Below are 27,729 nucleotides of genomic sequence, written 5' to 3'. Positions count from 1 at the left end.
AAGGGATTCGCGTAAATACCGACAGGAGCACGCGGCGCTCGCGTCGAGCGGCTCAGTTCGCTGTACTGACTGCTGTAATGCTCGGGTTGATCCTGTTACATTACACCGAAATGGTACAAGTCAGTCGCCACCTTTACAATTTCGACTGAAAGTCACCGAGGGTCAGCTTATTATGTGTTCCGAAAGGTCAAAGTTCAAAATTTGGCATTAGACGGTCGTCAACAATTACCAATGTTCTGTATTAGGGGTCCCTTTGTTTCCCATAAAGTTTTAAGTCATAATGTATTGTTTGTCATATTATCATGGGTCATAAAACTGAAACCGTTAACTTTTCAGGATTTTCGTAAGGTTATTCTTTAGATAGGTTAGGTTAGGTTTTTTTATAGCAATCTTGAAAAGTTAAGCGTTACTGAGAAAAACCAATTATGACTAACGAAAATTCGGACAAACAATACATTATGACTTAAAACTATTTCGGAAACAATAGAGACCCTCACGCTCCGTGATTGTTGAACCATGTCCAATTTAGCTAAAACCTTAATACAGCGGATCTATATCTGAATCCCTAAAGTCGTTTCTCCTATCATTGCATTCCCTAATATTGTTTGTCATAATGATCAGTTGTCCTAAGTAACACTAAAAACCCTAATTTTGGTTTCCCTAATTATTGATTAGTTATCCTAATGTTATTAAGGGTTTACTAACGAATGGGCCAAAATCGTTTCCCAAAGTATCACATCCCAAACTATGTTTCCCAAATTATCATCTCCCAAAAAAATGTTTGGCAAAACAACGTATCGCAAATTTTCAGTTAGCAATAGTCTTTTTTGGCAAGTTATTGTTTAGCAAATAATTACTTGGACAAGTTTCATTTTACCAAATATTATTTAGTCAAATGTATCATTAAGCATAACTTACATGTCCCAAAATATTGCATGTCATACAATTTACATACCAATAAAGTGGAGGCTGCAGAATTTTATTTGTCTAGTATTTAACTGATCATTACATATACATAGTAAAATGTAACGTCAAAAAAAATACATTCTTACTGCTAAAAATATGTAGTAAATGATCACTAAAATTAAAACTCCATTTTAATGTAAAAAGACAACCAAATTTGTTACATCTTGCCATTCTATTAAAGCAAATAACATGAAAGTAATCATTATAACCCAAAATTAGTAAAAAACCACCAATATTTAAACCACATTTTAGTTTAAAATGTCAAGCAAATTTTTTACATCTCGTTATTCTATTAAATTAATTATTCCACTTCGATGACCTTTTTCTAGTACATAGTATTTCGTTTCTGTAAGGATCGCAGTTCTAACCTAACCTAACCCACTTTTCTAATAGCATTTCGATTCTGTGAGGGTCACAGTTCTAACCTAACCTAACCCACTTTTCTGATAGCGGTACCGTTTTGTGAGGATCGCAGTTCAAACCTAACCCAACCCACCCTAATTACGTAGAATTTAACGTACCTATATTAACATAACAAAAAGTACAAATTTAAATAGAGATGCCTATTTGTCAAATTTGCGAAGTGACAATTTTGACCAAACATCTTTTTGGAATATAATATTAGACAATAAAAAACGTTTGCTAAATAAGTTTTTGTCCTAATAACATTTGACAAAGTAAAATTATGCCAAATGATAATTTGACCAAATAAATTATATGCGAAGTGTAACTTTGCTAAAGGTTCCTTTGGGAAATGAAACTATTGCGATAAGTTTGTTGGGAAGTGAAATTTGGCGAAATGTATTTGGCCGAAACGAAAGTACACCGTTATTAAGCATATTTTCTTTTTTGCGAGGGTCGCAGTTCTAACCCTAACCTAACCTACTTTTGTGGCAGCAAGTTCTAAAACCTAATCATTGTTCAGAACCTAACATTATGAAAAATAATCGTTATGACAATTGATCGTTAGGGCATGTGCCCATTAGGACAAACCAGTTAGGGCAAATGACTTTAGGACAAACGTTGTTAGGGATTCAGAATGACACCCAACAAAGGGTCGCCGGAGCGTGACCGTACTGTAGTCACCTGTGACATGGCGTAGGGCCACAGCGGTGGCGGCTAGCGAGGCGCGAGCGGCGGCCGCGTCGAGCAAAGCGGTGAACTCCGGCGCAGCCGCGGCGGACACTAGAGCGGCAGCCGACGGCCGCAGCTCCGGAGCGCCGCGCCAACAGCGGCGCATCGTTTCCAGTATGTTGCAGGGATACTGGAGATCCTGATTCATGAAATAGGATCGATCAATAAGACGATGCCAATAGAGGAGACACTTATTTCTCGATCATAGTTAAAAAACAAAATTATAGTTTGTCAAAGGACTGTCTCATTTCAATCATAGACAGAGACAATCATACTACTTTGTCTTACACTAGTAGGTACTAGCACCCAAAAGAAAAGGATGAGTATAGTTTTCCTGGTTCTTACTGACTGACAAATTTGTTTGCCCAACTATAGTCACTTTTACAATTTGGTGCCGTGACCAGGATACATTTAGTTATTAGTTACAAGTGCCGACAACAGATTAGAAAAAAAACACAGCATTAAACATATCGTCGCTGTAGTTGACAGGCTGTTCTTGTTTTTCGTAACATTACCAACATAATAAGTCATGTTAAAATACTGCACAGACAAGACATCATCTAGTCTAGACAGACCTTAGAGCAATTATTTCATGGAACCGATGCTGCCAAAAATACTGGGGTGCGGGGGACAAGGTGAGCGAGTCCGTTCAAAGACACTTGGGCGTCACACAAGGACACTTGATCGAAAATGGAGTAAAACTACCGTATATTTGTGGCAGAGGGGGTAGCGCGACTATGCTCTGGAGGATGTCTTGTCTGTGAAATACTGAGATGTTCCGTTTAAAATTGAGCTCAACTACGACGCACCCTTGGCGTCAACGAGGGCCGCGCGCCATCCAGGATCGCCTCTTTGACGGCCTCGTGACCTTCGAACGGCTGCCGCAGCGTCACGATCTCGTACAGCAGCATGCCGAAAGAGAAGCAATCCACCTAAGTACATAGAATACATTTTGTTTAACAGTGTTTGTGTAAAATGCTGATACATATTCTCAAATAGAATTTGAAGTAGAGAGTTACTGTCATGGTAAATTATGTAGCTACAGTTCATTTACTGCCATCTTTCGACAGAAGATTAACACTGTTTGAAGGCCATTTGACTTTGATCCTTATTCTTTCACTGATATGTGTTAACTTGTTAAATATTAATATTAACGCCATCTACCCGAGCATAGGCTGAAGGTTGTGGCGCCATCTCTCGAAAACATTGCACCATACCATGACAATCCGTCTCTATAGACTCTATTCTCTTTGACATTGTTAATGTCAAAACGATAGTGTTTGGTATACACACAGTTTGATTAAAATAAGGTATCGTTGGTTGTATGGCGGATTCATCATTCTACATTACAAAGAAAAAATACAAAATGTACACCGTGTTTTTTTTGTTCTCCGTTAATTTCAAGGGTGCATTCCTGAGCTTAAATTATACATACTAGGCCTTAAACAGCTTTTTGACAAGGTTTCACTATGACATTGATGCACCAAGGCGGTTTGGTTACAGGTCGCCTGCCGCGAAACGCGGAAAACGAAATTTCTTTACCTGCCTCTCTATCGATCGAATAAGCAAGAGTGATAGAGGCAGAAACCGAACTTTCGATTGTCGTGTTTCACGGAAGGCCATGTGATTGACCTAGTGACGCATCATGTGTCATTAATGATGTCAAGTAGGTTTGTTTACTGTATATGCTAGTGGTGCCACCTTTTTTTTTGGAGAAAAATCCGTTACTGGATACCTCCGCACCACAGGGACAGCGCGGAGGTTATGTCGGACTTTCACCGACTAAAAACCTCCCAGTTGTCCTCCTCGGCGCATTTCGGACGGCTCTGGGATCTCCAATGAACGCGCCAGTGCCGTCCTAGCGCTATGACCCTTTGTCCTTTGTGTGGGTCCCCTTTTTTCAGTCGCAGTCCCTAGCTGCGACCGTCTCCGACCCCGAGAACCCCTTTCCGTCGCCTTTTACGACAGGCAGGGGATACCGTAGCCGTATTCTTACGCCCTGGCTACGGGGCGCTAGTGCCACCTACGCAGAGCTTTGCCTAATATTTGTAATAGTTCGCGGGTGTCTTGTACCTTTTCGTTGTATTCTTGTTCTCCGTTGTAGCGCATGATCTCGGGCGCCATGAAGCCCTCGGTGCCCCCGAAGCCCTTCGTGCCCGATGGGGGCGCGAGCCGGCTTATACCTGCACCACAAATAGGGTTGTTGACACGTGTTGAATTGTATAACTAAATCTAGTTAAGTAGATAGAAAATCAGCAATTTATCACAATAAATTGGAAACTTAAATAATATATGGGAATAATAAAATAAATACCAGACCTCAAAGTTAAAAAAAAATTATTCAACTTTATACTCATAGGAAAAAAAACATGGTACCAAATACCATTCGATTTCTTACATTGTATTTAAAAAAATATTGTATACCAACAATCTACATACATAAACGTATTATTTCACCGATAAAATCGCAATTTCGTTGTTCGGGTAATCTCCCAGTTTGACGAGCACGGGAATGGCTGCCGGGCTCAGTTCAGCAGCCACGGCTGTCGCTACACCCGGCACCTCCCACACCAGCACCTCTAGCACATCTTGCATCCGCGACTTAGACCGCGACTCGAGTCGCCATTCCCGCGGCTGTCAAATCTGTCGATTTCCGTAGCATAACTTGTACCCGCGACTGCAACAGCCGCGTAGAGAACTCAAAGTCGCGGCGCGACTCGTCAGTGTTACCCGGCGAAATCAAAGTCTAAACAAATCGATATTTGCAAGTGGCAACACTGAATCGGAAACCAGGGATGCGCTAAATCATTCGTTCTTTGGTGGTAAAAAATCTAGTTATTTGTCGATGGTTAAGTTTTTCCTGTCAAAGTCAAGGAACTTTCAAATTTTGTCAACATTTAATTACGGGAAAAAATATGAAAAAATGTAAGTAATAGAGCCTTATATACTTAATATTGATAATATTCCTTAAAATATATATGTATTGTTTAAAAATTTCTGTTTAATAAACCTTTTAAATAAAATATTTTTGTAAGTAACTATAATAGTGGAATTGCTATTATTGGTTTTGTTCTCATATTCCTGTTGTAAATAGTGTTTTTTTTTTTTCAGAATAAGTTCAGCATTATCCTAGACACGATTGCTATCCCAGCACCCAAAGGAAAATATTAATAGGAACGTGCCAACGGGACCCGAAGTGGAGATTCAGGAAAAGAAACACACTAGGCAAGCTTGTAGGTTTCAAACGCGGAGCTGTCCCCTTTTCTAAATTAACTAAGATGTGACAAGCGCTTTAGCTTTAAGAACACCACCGAGGAAGTGAACTATTAATAATAACCCTAATGGTTATAGCGTACCTATCTAAGCTGCCACAGTAACTCTCAAATAAGTTTCATATAGGTTTTTCTTGTGCCAATAATACCTAACTGTTTATGATTTGACAAATTGATTTGAAAAGCTTATTTCATAGTCCTCGATGAAGTCATGAGGTCATGACCATATTTTATTGTCTTGTTTACAAACCAATTTTCTTTCCAGGGTGATATTTAATTGTCCTACGCCGCATGTCGAAGAAAAAGGAAGAGAGAAAATACTTTTCAAGGGTAATAAAGGAGATTCTTACAATTTCTCTATAGTGGTTCTAGATGTTAATATATATTAGGTTTAATAATAAGAAGTCGAATAGTCGTTTTTTTTCTCTCCTGTATTTTTACCTGAAAAGAAACAAAAATAAAGTAGGTAGGTAAGTACCTAGAACTCCTAGAAGCCATTATTAATTAGATCCCCAAGGCCCACTTCACACCTAATGTTGACAGCAAATATCATAGCATGATCGTATGGCCCTGTCAAACATGAAGTGAAACATCTAGAACACGGGTATGATCTAGAGGAGTTTCAATATGGTAGACCATATGATAACCGTACCTATGCTACCTACGCAGACTATGACATGAGCGTATAACGACTCCTTCAAAATATTGTTGGTCGGCTCGGTCCAGTCACGTCACGGTATGGTGTTGGCAGGGGACGGAATGGTTTAGTGGGTGTTGACTGATAATATTTCATACAAAGCATGATTTTGAGCCGGACATGATCCTGCTATAGCCACGTATTACATCATTCTGTTACAGTACGATGCAGCGGGCACAGGCCACATATAGGTATGTTTTGTTGAAGTCGAGGAAGTTTCCAAACGGTACCTAAATAGTAAGAGATTGTTGAAATTAGACATCTAACCGTGGTCCTAAATATTACTACTAAGACTATGGCTTACTTAATAAGTTGGATAGTTTGTTTTGAACATTTGTACCTACCCACCTCATCGGCTTCATTTATGTACAAGCAAAGCGGGCTCCGTTGTTAGATTGATAAAAGTTTTGTGTAAGGAAGTCTTAGGATTACTTTTACAAACTTACGAACCTGAATTGAAATTTAAAAATCCTACATACATATGTACCTAATTACTTAATTGAGTACCTACAAGCTAGCTGTTTGAAATTAAAGTTGTAAACATGATGGGTGTGTTGTGGTACTTGTAGGTATCACCGTGCATAATCGATATAAGATTGCGTAAAGCGCATTTAGTGATTGTTCCATACTTCCTTATTCCTTAGGGCAATAAGTAATTATACAAATTATATTATTGCATAATATATCAAACTTGTTTTTAAGTTATAATTATCATGAGTTTAGTTAAAAAAGTACAAGCAAACCACCCGTTAGAGCGAGTCGCGTTATAAAGTCGCGTAGACTTCGACTCGCGGATTGACATAAAGACGAGAGAATATTTTGTCTCAAAATAGGCAGTTGTGCTACGGGTTTTAGTTCAAAGTCGCGATCGTTGTCATTTTCTGACAGTGACACCTGATCGCGAGTTTGTCGCGGCTCTCGCGCGTGGGTTGTGCTGCCAACACGCGACAAGCCGCCAAGTCGCGCCGATCTGTCACTTCTCACGCCTGTCGCGGCCAGTTGTGCTAGAGGTGCAGCACGTTCACAGACTGCACAATCATATTATACTATTCTATTATATTATATTACCGTAATCTCCCAGTTTGACGAGCACGGGAATGGCCGCCGGGCTCAGTTCAGCAGCCACGGCTGTCGCTACACCCGGCACCTCGCACACCAGCACGTTCACAGACTGCACAATCATATTATACTATTCTATTATATTATATTACCGTAATCTCCCAGTTTGACGAGCACGGGAATGGCCGCCGGGCTCAGTTCAGCAGCCACGGCTGTCGCTACACCCGGCATCCACATCAGCACGTTCACAGACTACACAGTAATATTATACTATTCTATTATATTATATTACCATAATCTCCCAGTTTGACGAGCACGGGAATGGCCGCCGGGCTCAGTTCAGCAGCCACGGCTGTCGCTACACCCGGCATCCACACCAGCACGTTCACAGACTGCACAATCATATTATACTATTCTATTATATATTACCGTAATCTCCCAGTTTGACGAGCACGGGAATGGCCGCCGGGCTCAGTTCAGCAGCCACGGCTGTCGCTACATCTGGCATCTCCCACACCAGCACATTCTCAGACTAAAGACAAAGATAAAACAAGTTTTGGCAAAAAATTCATTTTTGGTACAAGCTTTTATCGCTGACTGTACTTTTCTTACGACAGACAACTAATACTCATCGAGACAATTCTAAAAACCCCTAACACAAGTAGGATGCGTTGTTTCATCACAGAGTCCCTATGGCCACCTCTGGTGTCCATCATCATCATCAGATCAGCTCGATGACACCATAATATTGCATTGTCACCCGACTTACGTATGTATGCAAAATCTCAGCTCAATCGGAAACCGGGAAGTGGATCAAATCTAACTTGCAAGATTTGATTACATACAGACAGACAGACAGACAGACAGACAACGGTCAGGTGAAAGTAAATAAAAGCTTGTAAAAATATAAACTGTGTTTACGAAATTCGTAACTAATTTGCGGAAAGCTGTTACTAGACGAGTCCCAATTTCCAACATACCTTGAGGTCTCTATACAGCACGCGTTGCGCGTGTAGATATTCCAGAGCACGCGCTAGCTGCAGCGCGAGCGCGCGAGCGGCGCGCGCGCCCACTCTAGCGCCCATGCCGCCGTACGCTCGCAAGATGTTGTCTAGTGCACCCTTAGAAAAAACGAATAATAGTACATTATAGTGAATAGAATCAGGCGTTACTTTGCGGAAATCCGTATTAATTAAAACCAAAATATTACTTTGCTAATCCGCGTAAAAGATAACGTGCTAAGTCAATCAGTGCTAACCCGTTATACATATATAGCGCTGTTGGTTTTCCATGAACTAAAATAAAATAAAATAATTACTGTATAATTTCAAGTTATATTTTGTAGGTAGTTCTGAGAACCTGTTTAGTGGAGCTTCATTACTTAGTGTTTGAATCGATCTCTAATACAGTGAAACCTGGATAAGTGAGATCTCAAGGGACGAGCAAATTTGTCTCACTTAAAGAGGTTTTCCACTTACCCAGGCTCCCAGTTAGCCAGGTACAGATACGTTTCTGTCTCATTTACAGAGGGTTCCATTAATAGAGAGGTGAGAATAGAGTATATTTCAGTTATAGAGGTGGTTAATAAGGTATTTAGTAATTATCTTTAAAAATAAATAAGGTAAAATAATCCTTGTCCCTAAATATTTTTTAAGTCTGTTTAAATATTTCTTTGAATTTATTTTGAATGACATAGACATAGACACAGAACAATTTTATTCAACATCACATGAAATGACAGAGTTAACAAATAATGTAACACATTTTACAGATAAATCTTAAATTTACACTTAAAAACTAAGAAATTGAGTTGCACATCTAAGGGAGAAATATTCATGAGTGTTAAATAGAAGCTTGCCTCAGCATAATGTTGCAGCGTATTAACTACAACGCTGGTTTTCAGGCAGACCCTTGATACATTATCCCTTGCTTCTGTTAGTCGGAAACTAAAGGCTTAAAGTTATGTTAAATATGTACCTATGAGTGTAAGTAAACTACAAGTATTAGAATTTGGACAGAATAATTGCTAGTACCTATGGTGTAAGTAGAATTGAATAGAAAATAAAGAATAATAATATGGAAGGAAGTATCTTATAAGATCATGAGTGTAAATATAATTAATAAAGGTAAAAATAAATAAATAAATAAAGATATAAGACATATGGTGCATAAATATGTACTTACTTGCGTATTTTTTACATGCAGATAATGTTCCCACGCTCCCTGCGGATTAGCAAAGTAATATTTTGGTTTTAATAGTACATTATTGTCGAGGCTCGGAAGTAGCTACTTGCAGGATACCTGTCTCTGTAAGTCGGGTGGGTTACCTGTGGCGCCCTCTCTAGTAGCAGCGCTAGCGGCGCGGCACACACGGCCCGCAGACGCAGCACGTGCGGATGCCGCAACACTCGCAACACTCCTGCTCCTGTCTCTGTAAGTCGGGTAGGTTACCTGTGGCGCCCTCTCTAGTAGCAGCGCAAGCGGCGCGGCACACACGGCCCGCAGACGCAGCACGTGCGGATGCCGCAACACTCGCAACACTCCTGCTCCTGTCTCTGTAAGTCGGGTAGGTTACCTGTGGCGCCCTCTCTAGTAGCAGCGCTAGCGGCGCGGCACACACGGCCCGCAGACGCAGCACGTGCGGATGCCGCAACACTCGCAACACTCCTGCTCCTGTCTCTGTAAGTCGGGTGGGTTACCTGTGGCGCCCTCTCTAGTAGCAGCGCTAGCGGCGCGGCACACACGGCCCGCAGACGCAGCACGTGCGGATGCCGCAACACTCCTAGCTCCTGTCTCTGTAAGTCGGGTAGGTTACCTGTGGCGCCCTCTCTAGTAGCAGCGCTAGCGGCTCGGCACACACGGCCCGCAGACGCAGCACGTGCGGATGCCGCAACACTCCTAGCTCCTGTCTCTGTAAGTCGGGTAGGTTACCTGTGGCGCCCTCTCTAGTAGCAGCGCTAGCGGCGCGGCACACACGGCCCGCAGACGCAGCACGTGCGGATGCCGCAACACTCGCAACACTCCTAGTTCCTGTCTCAGGCCGCAGTACGCGCGGCAGGCGCCCGCTGTCGGCGATCGCTCCCATCTGGCTAGCGCGACCTGTCACCAGTACCATACAGAAATATAGTAAGAATAGAGTGCTCACTCCATACATTAGTTTTGGTACCAAATCGACTATTATTTTCGCAGTCGACATCTAGCGTCGAGTAGCGGAATTATCAGTATCGCTACTTGATACTAGAATTCTCTAGTGTCGCTACTCACGAAAATTGTATTGTACAACAATTTACAACTAATATTAAATTTTATAACCCAAAACTGATTAGGAAGGAAAATTAAACGAATAAAAATAATTATCGTGCCAAAAACTTGTTATTTAACTGTAAGAGCGAATTAAATAATTTAAATAGTTAGAGTGACGTCACAAAGTTTATGACTCCCTCCTCCCCCTGTCACATTTTCTTGTGTAAAATAATTTATATTGTAATTTCATATTATGAAATAAATCTAAATCTAAATGTATACAATGATACCTTGTAGGCATGGTGGTGTTGGGCCCTCGGTGGTGGCACGGGCTGGAGGGCCTTGACCGCGACCTTCCGCGCCTGTTGCCCCGGGGGCCTCCACACGGCCGCCATCACGGTGCCGAAGGCCCCGCGACCAGACTGACTACCACTATGTGCTCCCAGTTGGTAAATGTATGCAATGATACCTTGTAGGCGTGGTGGTGTTGTGCCCTTGGTGGCGGCACGGGCTGCAGGGCCTTGACCGCGACCTTCCGCGCCTGTTGCCCCGGGGGCCTCCACACGGCCGCCTTCACGGTGCCGAAGGCCCCGCGACCAGCGACCGACTCCAGCACTATGTGCTCCCAGTTGGTAAATGTATGCAATGATACCTTGTAAGCGTGGTGGTGTTGTGCCCTTGGTGGCGGCACGGGCTGGAGGGCCTTGACCGCGACCTTCCGCGCCTGTTACCCCGGGGGCCTCCACACGGCCGCCTTCACGGTGCCGAAGGCCCCGCGACCAGCGACCGACTCCAGCACTATGTGCTCCCAGTTGGTAAATGTATGCAATGATACCTTGTAGGCGTGGTGGTGTTGGGCCCTCGGTGGTGGCACGGGCTGGAGGGCCTTGACCGCGACCTTCCGCGCCTGTTGCCCCGGGGGCCTCCACACGGCCGCCTTCACGGTGCCGAAGGCCCCGCGACCAGCGACCGACTCCAGCACTATGTGCTCCCAGTTGGTAAATGTATGCAATGATACCTTGTAGGCGTGGTGGTGTTGGGCCCTCGGTGGTGGCACGGGCTGGAGGGCCTTGACCGCGACCTTCCGCGCCTGTTGCCCCGGGGGCCTCCACACGGCCGCCTTCACGGTGCCGAAGGCCCCGCGACCAGCGACCGACTCCAGCACTATGTGCTCCCAGTTGGTAAATGTATGCAATGATACCTTGTAAGCGTGGTGGTGTTGTGCCCTTGGTGGCGGCACGGGCTGGAGGGCCTTGACCGCGACCTTCCGCGCCTGTTGCCCCGGGGGCCTCCACACGGCCGCCTTCACGGTGCCGAAGGCCCCGCGACCAGCGACCGACTCCAGCACTATGTGCTCCCAGTTGGTAAATGTATGCAATGATACCTTGTAGGCGTGGTGGTGTTGGGCCCTCGGTGGTGGCACGGGCTGGAGGGCCTTGACCGCGACCTTCCGCGCCTGTTGCCCCGGGGGCCTCCACACGGCCGCCATCACGGTGCCGAAGGCCCCGCGACCAGCGACCGACTCCAGCACTATGTGCTCCCAGTTGGTAAATGTATGCAACGATACCTTGTAGGCATGGTGGTGTTGGGCCCTCGGTGGTGGCACGGGCTGGAGGGCCTTGACCGCGACCTTCCTCGCCTGTTGCCCCGGGGGCCTCCACACGGCCGCCATCACGGTGCCGAAGGCCCCGCGACCAGCGACCGACTCCAGCACTATGTGCTCCCAGCGCGCTCGCTGGTCCTCTTCCACATCGAGGAGTAGCTGTTAAAAAAAAGATACCATTAAAAAATTTACTGGAAAATTAACCTTTTTCGCCAGGAGGCAGCGCTCCACAGTAACCGTGTTGTCTCCGTCACACACGTCTCTTACCGCGTCGGGCGCTACTCGCTGCAGCGGTATGCCCCCGTGTGTGGGGCACACGAGGCTATGTGCAGTGCACGCCGCGCCGCCAGGAGGCAGCGCTCCACAGTAACCGTGTTGTCTCTGTCACACACGTCTCTTACCGCGTCGGGCGCCACTCGCTGCAGCGGTATGCCCCCGTGTGTGGGGCACACGAGGCTATGTGCAGTGCACGCCGCGCCGCCAGGAGGCAGCGCTCCACAGTAACCGTGTTGTCTCTGTCACACACGTCTCTTACCGCGTCGGGCGCCACTCGCTGCAGCGGTATGCCCCCGTGTGTGGGGCACACGAGGCTATGTGCAGTGCACGCCGCGCCGCCAGGAGGCAGCGCTCCACAGTAACCGTGTTGTCTCTGTCACACACGTCTCTTACCGCGTCGGGCGCCACTCGCTGCAGCGGTATGCCCCCGTGTGTGGGGCACACGAGGCTATGTGCAGTGCACGCCGCGCCGCCAGGAGGCAGCGCTCCACAGTAACCGTGTTGTCTCTGTCACACACGTCTCTTACCGCGTCGGGCGCCACTCGCTGCAGCGGTATGCCCCCGTGTGTGGGGCACACGAGGCTATGTGCAGTACACGCCGCCAGGAGGCACCGCTCCACAGTAACCGTGTTGTCTCTGTCACACACGTCTCTTACCGCGTCGGGCGCCACTCGCTGCAGCGGTATGCCCCCGTGTGTGGGGCACACGAGGCTATGTGCAGTGCACGCCGCGCCGCCAGGAGGCAGCGCTCCACAGTAACCGTGTTGTCTCTGTCACACACGTCTCTTACCGCGTCGGGCGCTACTCGCTGCAGCGGTATGCCCCCGTGTGTGGGGCACACGAGGCTATGTGCAGTGCACGCCGCGCCGCCAGGAGGCAGCGCTCCACAGTAACCGTGTTGTCTCTGTCACACACGTCTCTTACCGCGTCGGGCGCCACTCGCTGCAGCGGTATGCCCCCGTGTGTGGGGCACACGAGGCTATGTGCAGTACACGCCGCCAGGAGGCACCGCTCCACAGTAACCGTGTTGTCTCTGTCACACACGTCTCTTACCGCGTCAGGCGCCACTCGCTGCAGCGGTATGCCCCCGTGCGTGGAGCACACGAGGCTATGTGCAGTGCACGCCGCCAGGAGGCACCGCTCCGCAGTAACCGTGTTGTCTCTGTCACACACGTCTCTTACCGCGTCGGGCGCCACTCGCTGCAGCGGTATGCCCCCGTGTGTGGGGCACACGAGGCTATGTGCAGTGCACGCCGCCAGGAGGCACTGCTCCACGGTCCACCCGTGGACCTCGGAGGGCGTTTCCTCGCGGGTGCTGAGCGTGCCCTCTACGGAACCGATCCGGGATGACGCTGATAAAAAAAAAACATTTCATTTAGTACAGTCGCCATCACATATATCGGAGCGGTCAAGGTGCTCAGAAATATCTGAGCGCGCCTCTATTGTCAGGGCGTTAGAGTGCGTGTTCAGATTTTGTGAACACCTCGGCCGCTCCGATATATCTGATGGCGACTGTACATTTGACTCATAAGCATACGTCGGACTCCAGCGGGCATTTTCGTGGCATGTCAGAATGATAGGTAAGTTTCGCAAATCAATCAATTCGCTTTCGAGTATTTGTACTTAGTATTTGGTACCTAGTATTTATAATGTGAAATTCCAAATATCATAGCAACTAACTGCGTTATTTGTTTTTTAAGTGGCCACTTCAGTGGGCTATCAGTCATCACTTCAAAGAGTATTTACACATTAAAGATGAATAAATGATAACGGGTAACTAATTTAATTAACTATGTTACAAATACTCGGTACATTATAATACTCGTAAGTTAAGATTTTTTTGTATACCTTACCTTGCCCTCCTATAATCCGACGTTTGCTCATAAGTTAAGGGGCTCCCTCACGCCAATGACCTTCGATCTGAATCCCTTAGTTTTCTAATGTTTTTTGTAGCTTATCATATTAACAGCAACAGCTTTAAGCAATATAGTAACCCATATTAACTTCAAAGTTCATTGTCTTCGAGATATTTGGCATCAAAGTTGAACAATTTTAGGCTAAAAAACTATTTTTTGTAGCTTATCATATTAACAGCAACGGCTTTAACCACTTAACCGTCCAACGATAGCATAGTATCCGAAAAAAATATGCTCTTAACCGTCTGCGGATACCTTACTATCCAAAGGGGTGGAAGAAAGATTTGAATTCAGAGCCATCTAACGGAATATTTCGGCATTATTTACTAATTCTCTTGATGCGACAACGTAGCCTAACTAAATAGTTAGCTCTAAAAAATTTAGATGGCAGTGTAGTTATAATTTTTGTAGAAATTGTGAATATGCTGCGCGGGGCGTGCGTCGTTAAAAAAACCCGGACGGTTGACAGGAAAACAGTCTCGCGGGCCGGACGGTTGAGTGGTTAAGCAATATAGTAACCCATATTAACTTCAAAGTTCATTGTCTTCGAGATATTTGGCATCAATGTTGAACAATTTTAGGCCAATAAACTGGTTTTCTGGCCTTAACTTTTGTGTTAATTAGTTTAAAATTAAAACCCTGGACAGGTTTTTCGAGACGTCAAAGACGAACCCAAATATGTAGATTTCGTACATGTAAGATCCTTCACTGCAAACTAGATACGAAAAAAGTGTTTATTTTTTGACAGTTTTTGAAAAATCATAAAAAAATAAGTGTTAATCTTTTTCAAAATCCGGTGGACAAAACCGGAGATAAAAGAGTGAAAAACCGATAACCGTTTGTCTTATAATTCTATCTGTAGTGCAAAAAAGGGGGAGGCCTATGTTCAGCAGTGGACGTCTTATGGCTGAGATGATGATGATGATGAATGCAAAAAAGGATATACGATTTAAAACTTGTCAAAAATCGATGAAAACCTCAGGTAGCCCCTTATAGCTCCTCTACATGATGGGCCAACGCCTGCCACTCCAAGGGACGCATTTATGCGTTAGAGGGAGCAAGTGATATTGCTATCTCATTCCTCATGGCTGCGTCCCTTGGAGTGGCCGGTGTTGGCCCATCGTGTAGAGGAGCCATTAGGCTTTCTCCCTCTGTGGACTTACCGGCGGAGTCTGCGCCGACGCCGCTGTCCTGGTCAGAAGCCCTAGAGTCCTGCGACACCCTCCCCGCCCCCCCTCCGTTACCCTCCCGCCTCTCTTCTCGTAGCCCAACTCGCTGTAGCGCCTGTCGACCAATCAAATCATAATTCCATCGTATGGAAAAATCGTCATCGTTTTCGGTGGCGATAAATGTTTTCCGAGCAAGAAGTTTTTAGAAGCGCTGGTGGCCTAGCGGTAAGAGCGTGCGACTTTCAATCCTGAGGTCTCGGGTTCAAACCCCGGCTCGTACCAATGAGTTTTTCGGAACGTATATGTACGAAATATCATTTGATATTTACCAGTCGCTTTTCGGTGAAGGAAAACATCGTGAGGAAACCGGACTAATCCCAATAAGGTCTAGTTTCCCCTCTGGGTTGGAAGGTCAGATGGCAGTCGCTTTCGTAAAACTAGTGCCTACGTCAAATCATTGGATTAGTTGCCAAGCGGACCCCAGGCTCCCATGAGCCGTGGTAGAATGCCGGGAAAGCGCGACGAAGATGATGAAGTTGGTTTTTGTATAATAGCATAGACTAGGAATCCTCTAGACGGAGCTTAGAGCAATTATTTGATGAAACCGATGCTGTCAAAAATACAGGGGTGCGGGGAACAAGGTGAGCGAGTCCCGTGCCGTGATTGGTCCATTCAAATACACATGGGCGTCAGACAGATGTCTGGAGGATTCCTAGTCTATGTATAAGACATTGGTTACACGCTAATTCTGGTGTCAGCTCAGTCATAAGTCTTATTCGAGTTTTGACTGATGCCAGAATGATAGAAAATGGACACGGTTATACACTATCAGTCCGGACTGACAACAGACTGATAAAATTACGACACAGTCGCCATTTAGACACAGAATGCAACAGTCATTTAGTCTTGTTTAATATGGTGACTGACGCGAGAATGACATCAACAGATTACTTACACGATCAGTCTCCTATCAGTTTTCTGTCATTCAAAATGGACTGACGAATATTACAATACAATACTCTTTATTGCACATAGAGATGGGTAGGGGTGAGTAAATACTGAGTATTTACTCGGTATTTACTCAAAGCACCCGATAAATACCCGTATTTACTCATTTAGGTGGGTAAAAACGATTGCTTATAAAATATTCAAAAAGTGAGATTAAAGAACAAAATTGTCTTTTGTTGAAGAGTGCTAACGTGTATTAACAATATCTATAAAATAAAAAGCATAGAGGACGCTTAATTAAGGAAAAAAAGGTAATTATTAGTGAGAGGAAAATTTTGTTAACAATTATGTTTTAAATAAGAAGGTATTTACTTTAAAAATATGAGTACTTAAATTCTACCGATGTTCTAGATAAGTGCATGTCGCGCAAAAGTGCGTGTTTACGCGGCACTTACGACCTTTTATTAAGGGTTTTTTAAAGAAAACTCAAAAATGGCTCAACCGATGATGTTCAAAATATTGCTTTTTGTACTCTATTATGCGGCTAATCTCCCGATATGTTTTCATATTTTTTCTGAACTTTGGTTCTAAAGTTATAGAGAGGGAAACATTATTTTGGCCTTTCGAAAGGGTTTTTTTCCAAAAATATTCAATTTATCCAGAAATGTTCTTAGAAACATTCCAGTTATTTTTAAAGACCCATTTAATGATGTGCAAAATGTTGGTGGTTTCTGAGATTTTTTTTTGTGACAATTAGTTACATGTATGGAGTGCCCCTCTTAAAAATACATTTCTTACAATTTTGAGTACGTAATCCAGTAGCGGCTTACAAAATATACCTATATTTCAAATTTATATGCCCCTTTCAGCACTCTAAATAGTTTATACCCACCAATTTGGGTATAAACGAGTAAATACGGGTAAATTGAGTAAATACTGAGTATTTACTCGGTATTTATCCGTGAGTATTTACTCACTACCCATCTCTAATTGCACACCTCACATACACGTAGGTAGGTAGAATATTATCTAAATATAAAATTTTCTTCAGTTCACACCATCAATCCATCAGTCCGATTGTTACACGATAATTCTCCCGTCATTCTGTCCAGGATGATCGACTGAACTGACTCCAGAATTATCGTGTAACCGATGTATATGTAAGGCCTGAGTTACACTTGTAAGTTTTACTTACGTAAGTAGGGACAAAGCTATTTGTTAGAATGAGATAACGATATTCATCTCTCATTCTGTAGTATAGCCGTGTCCCTACTTACGTAAGTAAAACTTACAAGTGTAACTCAGGCCTAATAGTTACCTGCGCTAAATGTTCGGGACGCTCGGATTCCTCCTCGTAGGCCGCGAGGCATTGTGCGCAAGGCACTACACGCGTTATAAGGCACCGCCCCTCCGACGTGTGGACGAAACGAGTACCTACACAAAATGAGAATAAAACACTTACGAAACTCAGTAGACGGACATAGGGGCTGTCCATAAATTACGTCACGATTTTTGACGACTTTTGACCCCTCATCAAAATCATCCAAAAATCATGCTTCAAATGACCCCTTTTCCTCCTACTTCATGCTACCGTCATCCGATGTCCAGACCCCCCACCCCTAATTTGAAATGACGTAATTTATGAATAGGCCCATACAGGAGAAGTATGTATTATAATAAATGATTAAAACCAAACAAATAAAGTTAGTTTTGTAGAAAATCTGACTAGAGTCGGACCAAGGAAAGTCTGCAGCGGATTTGATAGCCCACGCAGTGCAAGTGTTATTTATACGACATAATTTCATAGAAGTTTGACGTTTAAAATAACGCTTGCACTGCGTGGGCTATCAAATCCCCTGACTTTACAGTATGTCAAATATGAATTGCGTACAATTTAAATAAAATAAATTGTCTTAAATAATCGCAATGTTTAGCGAACTCACCGAGCGAGGGATACCAGTCTTCTAACAGTAGATCCACGTGATCCGAGAGTACTGCTAGCAACCGCGCCAGCGCCTCCAAATTAGGCTCTAGACTGATGCTCTAAAAAAAAACAGGCTCATTAAACTCCTTAGGATTGATAGGACCATCAAATATACCTAAAAGGCTGTACATTTTTTTTACATGTTTATTTTAGATTCGGAAAAAGCGCTGGTGGCCTAGCAGTAAGGGCCCCCCCACATCTGGCGTCTTTCGAGCGTCGGCGTCTACAATTTTATGGCCGACGTCGACGCAGCGTCGACGCAACTGCGCAGCGACGTCATTTTCCATAGCGCTGGACCGACGCCGACAGACGCCGACGCTCGAAAGACGCCAGATGTGGGGGGGCCCTAAGAGCATGCGACTTTCAATCCGGAGGTCGCGGGTTCAAACCCCGGCTAGTACTAATGAGTTTTTCGGAAATTATATGCGAAATATCATTTGATATTTGCCAGTCGCTTTTCGGTGAAGGAAAACATCGTGAGGAAATCGGACTAATCCCAATAAGGCCTAGTTTCCCCTCTGGGTTGGAAGGTCAGATGGCAGTCGCTTTCGTAAAAAGCTTTTAAGTTACAATTTATTGTAATAAAGGTAATTTCCTATCTATTTAACTAGATTTACCTATACAATTCAACATGTGTCAACAACCCTATTGCACCCTATAGCAGAGATACGAAACTACGAAATCATTTGCGCAGATGCCCTGCCATAAACTATTTAGGAATCCTCTAGACCGAGTTTAGAACAGTTATTTCAAGCAACCGATGATGCCAAAAATGCGAGGGTGCGCGGGACGAGGTGAGCGAAGTCCCGTGCCGTGATTGGTCCGTTCAAAGACACGTGGGCGTCACACTAAGACGCTTGACTCGATAATGGAGTAAAGGCGGAGGTTCGCGCCGCGACAGAGACAAGCCACCGAGACGGAAGACCGCGACCATCACTTGACCATAGGCAACATATAAGCGACAGTTCGCGGCGAGACAGAGACCTCTCGCGTCTCTGTCGCCTGTCTTTGTCTGTGTGCCCTGCTTACCTGGTATCCAGCTAATGGCAGACCGTCAGTGCGGCGCGCGACACAGACTCGCGCCGGCAACGTTATCTCTATGCTCAGTCTGGAGGATGTCTTGCCTGTGTGGCCTGCTTACCTGGTATCCAGCTAATGGCAGACCGTCAGTGCGGCGCGCGACACAGACTCGCGCCGGCAACGTTATCTCTATGCTCAGTCTGGAGGATGTCTTGCCTGTGTGCCCTGCTTACCTGGTATCCAGCTAATGGCAGACCGTCAGTGCGGCGCGCGACACAGACTCGCGCCGGCAACGTTATCTCTATGCTCAGTCTGGAGGATGTCTTGCCTGTATGTACGTAGGAGTTATATAAACAGACAAATTTCAAACTGCGATCGTGATATGTCACGTAGTGTTTGGCGCATAATATCGAATGAAACGTGCGGGGGTTCCAGGAGCGGGAACAGAGCAATCGACATACTTGTTAGCAAGTCTGCAGGCGACTGCCAGGACGCGCGTGCCGTCAACTCCGCCACGCTGCTAAACAGGTACTATCTAGATGCGAACGTAAATAATACGAGACCGTGCACTCCCACTGCCCTAGAATATCTCCACAGCTATTTAGACAACCCACCCCCGCCTCTGGTTTTTACTCCATTCACCCTTCATGAGATGATTAATGCCTGCAAACATATAAAACGTAAAACTTCTAAAGATATAAATGACATGACAACGTATATTCTGGATTGTTTGCCGCCTATTGTTATATCCCTATTTTTGTCCGTATTTAATGACTGCGTTAAATTTGGTGTATATCCAGATATCTTAAAATTGATAAAGGTACAGCCGGTGTACAAGGGTAAGGGCGAACTGCACTCGCCCAAGTCTTACAGACCAATATCACTGGTACCGGTCATCTCTAAAGTATTTGAGCGGTTGCTTAGCAACAAACTTATGCAACATATTACTGGTAACAGGTTATTAAATCGTCAGCAGTACGCCTATCAGCCCGGTCGGTCGACAATAGATGCCGCTAGAGACGTTGTGATGCGAGTGTTGGGGCATCTGGAAGACGCGCGGCAGGTTGCTGCGATCTTCTGCGATCTGTCGCGCGCCTTCGAGATGATAGACCATTCCCTTCTTATCAGAAAGCTTGCCGTTTATGGTGTTACTGGTAACTTTCTGGATACAATCTCATCCTTTTTAAATAATCGAAAGCAATGTACTTACGTCCTGAACGCGAAGTCAGAAATGGAGTCGATTGGTAACTGTGCAGTCCCTCAGGGATCGGTCGCCGGGAATAACCTATGCTTGATCCTCGTCAACGACATCACGACCGCTTGCCCAGGTCAGGAGTATGTCATGTTTGCCGACGACACTTGTATTATTGTCAATGCTAACGATTTTGAGAGCTTAAAATCTAAACTTTGCAATGTCATAAGTCAAATGGTAAGATGGTTCTCCGCCAATGGCATGCTATTAAATTTAGAGAAAACTAGTATAGTGCATTTCCAATTAAAAAAAACTAACAAACCTAATCTCAATATTGTGCTAAATAACACCGAAATTCCGCAAGTTGATTCCGCGAGGTACCTAGGATTCCAAATTGACTCCGGACTGACTTGGGCCCCACATATACAGACAACATGTGACAAATTAGCCTCCGCGTGTTACGCATTGTCCAGAATAGCACCCAGTCTGTCTGCTGAAAACCTAAAAACGGCATACTACGGGTATTTCCACTCGATTTTATTGCAGGGTGTGGATCTTTGGGGCATGGCTGCTGAGCGCGACCGAATATTCAGGATGCAAAAACGCGCCCTGCGTATAATCGATGGAAAGCCTGTAGACTACCCAGCACAGAGTTTGTTTAAAAAACATAAGATACTCACTTTACCGTGCATATATATACTCACGGCATGCATGCATGTAAGATTGAATATAGATATGTATAAATCTAACACTCATGCCAGTGGGTCTCAAATGCGCAGGCGACCCAGGTTAATTACTCCTAGACGCCGACTCGCCAAATCGCGACGGTCACTCAGTATCATGGGGCCAAATCTATATAATGCAGTACCGAATGAGATACAAGACTCAAAAACAGATTTAATATTTAAAAAGAAACTTAAGATGTTACTTTTAGATGAAGCTTATTACAGCATCGATGAATTTACTAAGTAGTATACGGTAAGATCATTGACCCAGCGCTGTACCAAATATTATATTAACTATATTGTAAATTGTATACACATATGTACCTATAATAAGTAAAATGTAAATAGTAATTAAGTAACAAAATGACGTGTAAATGTATATATTTCTTTTACCAATAAAGTACTGTATCACTGTATCACTGTATGGCCTGCTTACCTGGTATCCAGCTAATGGCAGACCGTCAGTGCGGCGCGCGACACAGACTCGCGCCGGCAACGTTATCACTATGCTCAGTCTGGAGGATGTCCTGTGTGCCCTGCTTACCTGGTATCCAGCTAATGGCAGACCGTCAGTGCGGCGCGCGACACAGACTCGCGCCGGCAACGTTATCACTATGCTCAGTCTGGAGGATGTCCTGTGTGCCCTGCTTACCTGGTATCCAGCTAATGGCAGACCGTCAGTGCGGCGCGCGACACAGACTCGCGCCGGCAACGTTATCACTATGCTCAGTCTGGAGGATGTCCTGTGTGCCCTGCTTACCTGGTATCCAGCTAATGGCAGACCGTCAGTGCGGCGCGCGACACAGACTCGCGCCGGCAACGTTATCACTATGCTCAGTCTGGAGGATGTCCTGTGTGCCCTGCTTACCTGGTATCCAGCTAATGGCAGACCGTCAGTGCGGCGCGCGACACAGACTCGCGCCGGCAACGTTATCACTATGCTCAGTCTGGAGGATGTCCTGTGTGCCCTGCTTACCTGGTATCCAGCTAATGGCAGACCGTCAGTGCGGCGCGCGACACAGACTCGCGCCGGCAACGTTATCACTATGCTCAGTCTGGAGGATGTCCTGTGTGCCCTGCTTACCTGGTATCCAGCTAATGGCAGGCCGTCAGTGCGGCGCGCGACACAGACTCGCGCCGGCAACGTTATCACTATGCTCAGTCTGGAGGATGTCCTGTGTGCCCTGCTTACCTGGTATCCAGCTAATGGCAGACCGTCAGTGCGGCGCGCGACACAGACTCGCGCCGGCAACGTTATCACTATGCTCAGTCTGGAGGATGTCCTGTGTGCCCTGCTTACCTGGTATCCAGCTAATGGCAGACCGTCAGTGCGGCGCGCGACACAGACTCGCGCCGGCAACGTTATCACTATGCTCAGTCTGGAGGATGTCCTGTGTGCCCTGCTTACCTGGTATCCAGCTAATGGCAGACCGTCAGTGCGGCGCGCGACACAGACTCGCGCCGGCAACGTTATCACTATGCTCAGTCTGGAGGATGTCCTGTGTGCCCTGCTTACCTGGTATCCAGCTAATGGCAGACCGTCAGTGCGGCGCGCGACACAGACTCGCGCCGGCAACGTTATCACTATGCTCAGTCTGGAGGATGTCCTGTGTGCCCTGCTTACCTGGTATCCAGCTAATGGCAGGCCGTCAGTGCGGCGCGCGACACAGACTCGCGCCGGCAACGTTATCACTATGCTCAGTCTGGAGGATGTCCTGTGTGCCCTGCTTACCTGGTATCCAGCTAATGGCAGACCGTCAGTGCGGCGCGCGACACAGACTCGCGCCGGCAACGTTATCACTATGCTCAGTCTGGAGGATGTCCTGTGTGCCCTGCTTACCTGGTATCCAGCTAATGGCAGACCGTCAGTGCGGCGCGCGACACAGACTCGCGCCGGCAACGTTATCACTATGCTCAGTCTGGAGGATGTCCTGTGTGCCCTGCTTACCTGGTATCCAGCTAATGGCAGACCGTCAGTGCGGCGCGCGACACAGACTCGCGCCGGCAACGTTATCACTATGCTCAGTCTGGAGGATGTCCTGTGTGCCCTGCTTACCTGGTATCCAGCTAATGGCAGACCGTCAGTGCGGCGCGCGACACAGACTCGCGCCGGCAACGTTATCACTATGCTCAGTCTGGAGGATGTCCTGTGTGCCCTGCTTACCTGGTATCCAGCTAATGGCAGACCGTCAGTGCGGCGCGCGACACAGACTCGCGCCGGCAACGTTATCACTATGCTCAGTCTGGAGGATGTCCTGTGTGCCCTGCTTACCTGGTATCCAGCTAATGGCAGACCGTCAGTGCGGCGCGCGACACAGACTCGCGCCGGCAACGTTATCACTATGCTCAGTCTGGAGGATGTCCTGTGTGCCCTGCTTACCTGGTATCCAGCTAATGGCAGACCGTCAGTGCGGCGCGCGACACAGACTCGCGCCGGCAACGTTATCACTATGCTCAGTCTGGAGGATGTCCTGTGTGCCCTGCTTACCTGGTATCCAGCTAATGGCAGGCCGTCAGTGCGGCGCGCGACACAGACTCGCGCCGGCAACGTTATCACTATGCTCAGTCTGGAGGATGTCCTGTGTGCCCTGCTTACCTGGTATCCAGCTAATGGCAGACCGTCAGTGCGGCGCGCGACACAGACTCGCGCCGGCAACGTTATCACTATGCTCAGTCTGGAGGATGTCCTGTGTGCCCTGCTTACCTGGTATCCAGCTAATGGCAGACCGTCAGTGCGGCGCGCGACACAGACTCGCGCCGGCAACGTTATCACTATGCTCAGTCTGGAGGATGTCCTGTGTGCCCTGCTTACCTGGTATCCAGCTAATGGCAGACCGTCAGTGCGGCGCGCGACACAGACTCGCGCCGGCAACGTTATCACTATGCTCAGTCTGGAGGATGTCCTGTGTGCCCTGCTTACCTGGTATCCAGCTAATGGCAGACCGTCAGTGCGGCGCGCGACACAGACTCGCACCGGCAACGTTATCACTATGCTCAGTCTGGAGGATGTCCTGTGTGCCCTGCTTACCTGGTATCCAGCTAATGGCAGACCGTCAGTGCGGCGCGCGACACAGACTCGCGCCGGCAACGTTATCACTATGCTCAGTCTGGAGGATGTCCTGTGTGCCCTGCTTACCTGGTATCCAGCTAATGGCAGACCGTCAGTGCGGCGCGCGACACAGACTCGCGCCGGCAACGTTATCACTATGCTCAGTCTGGAGGATGTCCTGTGTGCCCTGCTTACCTGGTATCCAGCTAATGGCAGGCCGTCAGTGCGGCGCGCGACACAGACTCGCGCCGGCAACGTTATCACTATGCTCAGTCTGGAGGATGTCCTGTGTGCCCTGCTTACCTGGTATCCAGCTAATGGCAGACCGTCAGTGCGGCGCGCGACACAGACTCGCGCCGGCAACGTTATCACTATGCTCAGTCTGGAGGATGTCCTGTGTGCCCTGCTTACCTGGTATCCAGCTAATGGCAGACCGTCAGTGCGGCGCGCGACACAGACTCGCGCCGGCAACGTTATCACTATGCTCAGTCTGGAGGATGTCCTGTGTGCCCTGCTTACCTGGTATCCAGCTAATGGCAGACCGTCAGTGCGGCGCGCGACACAGACTCGCGCCGGCAACGTTATCACTATGCTCAGTCTGGAGGATGTCCTGTGTGCCCTGCTTACCTGGTATCCAGCTAATGGCAGACCGTCAGTGCGGCGCGCGACACAGACTCGCGCCGGCAACGTTATCACTATGCTCAGTCTGGAGGATGTCCTGTGTGCCCTGCTTACCTGGTATCCAGCTAATGGCAGGCCGTCAGTGCGGCGCGCGACACAGACTCGCGCCGGCAACGTTATCACTATGCTCAGTCTGGAGGATGTCCTGTGTGCCCTGCTTACCTGGTATCCAGCTAATGGCAGACCGTCAGTGCGGCGCGCGACACAGACTCGCGCCGGCAACGTTATCACTATGCTCAGTCTGGAGGATGTCCTGTGTGCCCTGCTTACCTGGTATCCAGCTAATGGCAGTCCGTCAGTGCGGCGCGCGACACAGACTCGCGCCGGCAACGTTATCACTATGCTCAGTCTGGAGGATGTCCTGTGTGCCCTGCTTACCTGGTATCCAGCTAATGGCAGACCGTCAGTGCGGCGCGCGACACAGACTCGCGCCGGCAACGTTATCACTATGCTCAGTCTGGAGGATGTCCTGTGTGCCCTGCTTACCTGGTATCCAGCTAATGGCAGGCCGTCAGTGCGGCCCGCGACACAGACTCGCGCCGGCAACGTTATCTCTATGCTCAGTCTGGAGGATGTCCTGTGTGCCCTGCTTACCTGGTATCCAGCTAATGGCAGACCGTCAGTGCGGCGCGCGACACACACTCGCGCCGGCAACGTTATCTCTATGCTCGGAGACCGCGCCACTTCCAGAGAACACCAGGCGCCTTCTTGTTTCACTCTAAACCTGCGTATAAAGATCATTCTCTACGGTGTGTGTCTGACCATGGGGCTTCAAATCCAGGGCTCGATTCTACTCGCTAAACTGAGCTACTTTTACTATGGCACCAATCCCGAAATTCCAAATTTTTTTTTTACTTTTCATACATTTTGGCTGATCAGATGTCGACGTTTTCTATGGAAAATCCAAACATTTTTCCCCGATTTGAGGTTTGGACCCATAGTAAAAGTAGCTCAGTTTAGCGAGTAAAATCAAGCCCTGGATTTAAAGCCCCATGGTCAGACACACCATGTATACTCTTTAAGCCAGTTGAGGGTGAAAACATTACGTGATCAAACGTAACACAATACAGGGCGTCCCACGGCGATGCCACATGGAGGGAAAGTACCTTAAATATCATAGATAGCATATTTTGCTGAAAGAAGACTTCATTTTATTTTTAAAACTTAGTTAAATTGCATTCATACTTTTTTTTTTTAAATGTATGGAAAAAAATTATCGCGTCATTGGAGGAAAAGTACCTTAATTATTGTAAATGAACATCTTACTGAAAGAAGACATTATTTCGATTTAAAAAAACAAGTTGAATTGCATTTTAAATAATTTCATGGTTAAACCGGGAATCGAACCCGCTACACGAGAAAAAAAAATACCTCAAGTATTTAGACTCCCTATTTTTCATACAAAATAAATATTATTTTCAATGGACACTATCGCCACATCATTTTGATTGACGTTGCTTGTCACGCCTTAAACATAACAAAATTCGCAATACATTGCGTCTTGGAATAAACTTTAAAGTGTATTAAAAATCAAACCACAAGTTATTTTTAAAAGTCGCTGAACAAATGTTGGTCAGTATGAGGAGTACAGCCTACAGTTAAATTTATGCTCATATTACAGGCCACACCCGGTATTATGTTTTGTGTCGTATAGTTAAGTAGGCACCAGTCACACTGTTATGTGCTGTGTTCAGTATAAATTGAACGAAACGGGTCAGTCCGTATGGAACTTCCATAATGGAAGTACGTACCTCAAGTCCCTTCCACTGTCGCTCTCAGGATAGTCCCCTAGCAGCGGGTCGTGTCTTGCCTCTCGCTCTCGCACCTCCAGAGCGACGAGAGATCCCCAAGAAAGCTGAAGACCCGATCGCCAAAGTTTCCACGCCCAGTTCGGCTCTAAGGCTTTTGTGGTGGTCGCATCTACCTCCATCTAAAAAAAGATGATTTTGAGGTTTTTTATAATCATTACTAAAGATAGAAAAGCGTAATATTTGAGGTGCTTATATTCACAACCTGATCAACGCTACTCGATGCTAGATGACGATTATGAAAATAAGTCTTTTTCTACTCGTCCACTATAATTCTTGAATTAAGATTTCTTATACCAAACTTCAATTGGGTATTTTTAATGTATGGGCTCCCAACTCAACTATAATATTCATTACGATACAGTTTAGTCAACTATAATGAAATTGAGCAATCACAGCTCGCCGCGGTCAAGTGGACGAAACAAAACCATAGCTCAAATTAATTATTTATTTTAGGTTGTATAGTAGAAACAATTGGTTCATAAGTCAGAAACGCGCATATGACACCCTTAGTATAGCAACATCCCTTGACTACGAAAACCACTTAGTGTTGCTTGTTAGTCTCCATAGGCTACGGTGGCCAAAACCGAGAAAACAACTGTCTAAAAATTTAATTTAGTGCAGAGCAAGTACCAGAGCCTCATGAGTTACGAGAAGGTGTCGTTGACCAACGCGCGGCGGCCGGGGAGCGTACGAGTATGAAGGTATCGCGGCTGCTCGCGTATCTTAGCTGTATACTTTTGGTTTGTTTACCTATATGATTTTTGTTGACTCGTAGAAAAAGTATTGTATACAATAGTGATTGTATTTTTTAGGGTTCCGTACCTCAAAAGGAAATTAGTAATAGGGTCCCGTTTTACCCTTTGAGTACGGAACCCTAAAAACGGAACCCTTATAGGATCACTCGTGCGTCTGTCTGTCTGTCTGTCCATCTGTTACAGCCTATTTTCTCGGAAACTACTGGACCAATTAAGTTGAAATTTGGTA

At 46.3% G+C, this 27,729-nt stretch overlaps 1 protein-coding gene across 1 annotated transcript in view; it reads right to left on the bottom strand.

Annotated features, from left to right (window-relative positions):
* LOC134676358 (leucine-rich repeat serine/threonine-protein kinase 1) overlaps positions 1-27,729 on the bottom strand; it is a 130,410-nt gene that overhangs the window by 16,863 nt on the left and 85,818 nt on the right. The window contains exons 37-50 of the mRNA XM_063534716.1: positions 26,686-26,864; positions 21,641-25,658; positions 20,267-20,449; positions 18,227-18,326; positions 17,602-17,717; positions 15,330-15,450; positions 13,433-13,602; positions 11,939-12,133; positions 10,060-10,227; positions 8,109-8,249; positions 7,558-7,660; positions 4,174-4,283; positions 2,910-3,032; positions 2,053-2,239 (exon numbers count right to left, since the gene is read on the bottom strand). Coding sequence (XP_063390786.1) covers positions 2,053-2,239; positions 2,910-3,032; positions 4,174-4,283; positions 7,558-7,660; positions 8,109-8,249; positions 10,060-10,227; positions 11,939-12,133; positions 13,433-13,602; positions 15,330-15,450; positions 17,602-17,717; positions 18,227-18,326; positions 20,267-20,449; positions 21,641-25,658; positions 26,686-26,864 — 5,914 coding nt within the window. The remainder of the gene's footprint in view (positions 1-2,052; positions 2,240-2,909; positions 3,033-4,173; positions 4,284-7,557; positions 7,661-8,108; positions 8,250-10,059; positions 10,228-11,938; positions 12,134-13,432; positions 13,603-15,329; positions 15,451-17,601; positions 17,718-18,226; positions 18,327-20,266; positions 20,450-21,640; positions 25,659-26,685; positions 26,865-27,729) is intronic.

This window comes from Cydia fagiglandana, chromosome 24, assembly GCF_963556715.1.
Source record: "Cydia fagiglandana chromosome 24, ilCydFagi1.1, whole genome shotgun sequence".
Lineage (NCBI taxonomy): Eukaryota > Metazoa > Arthropoda > Insecta > Lepidoptera > Tortricidae > Cydia > Cydia fagiglandana.
This window is presented reverse-complemented; position numbering and strand designations above follow the sequence as displayed.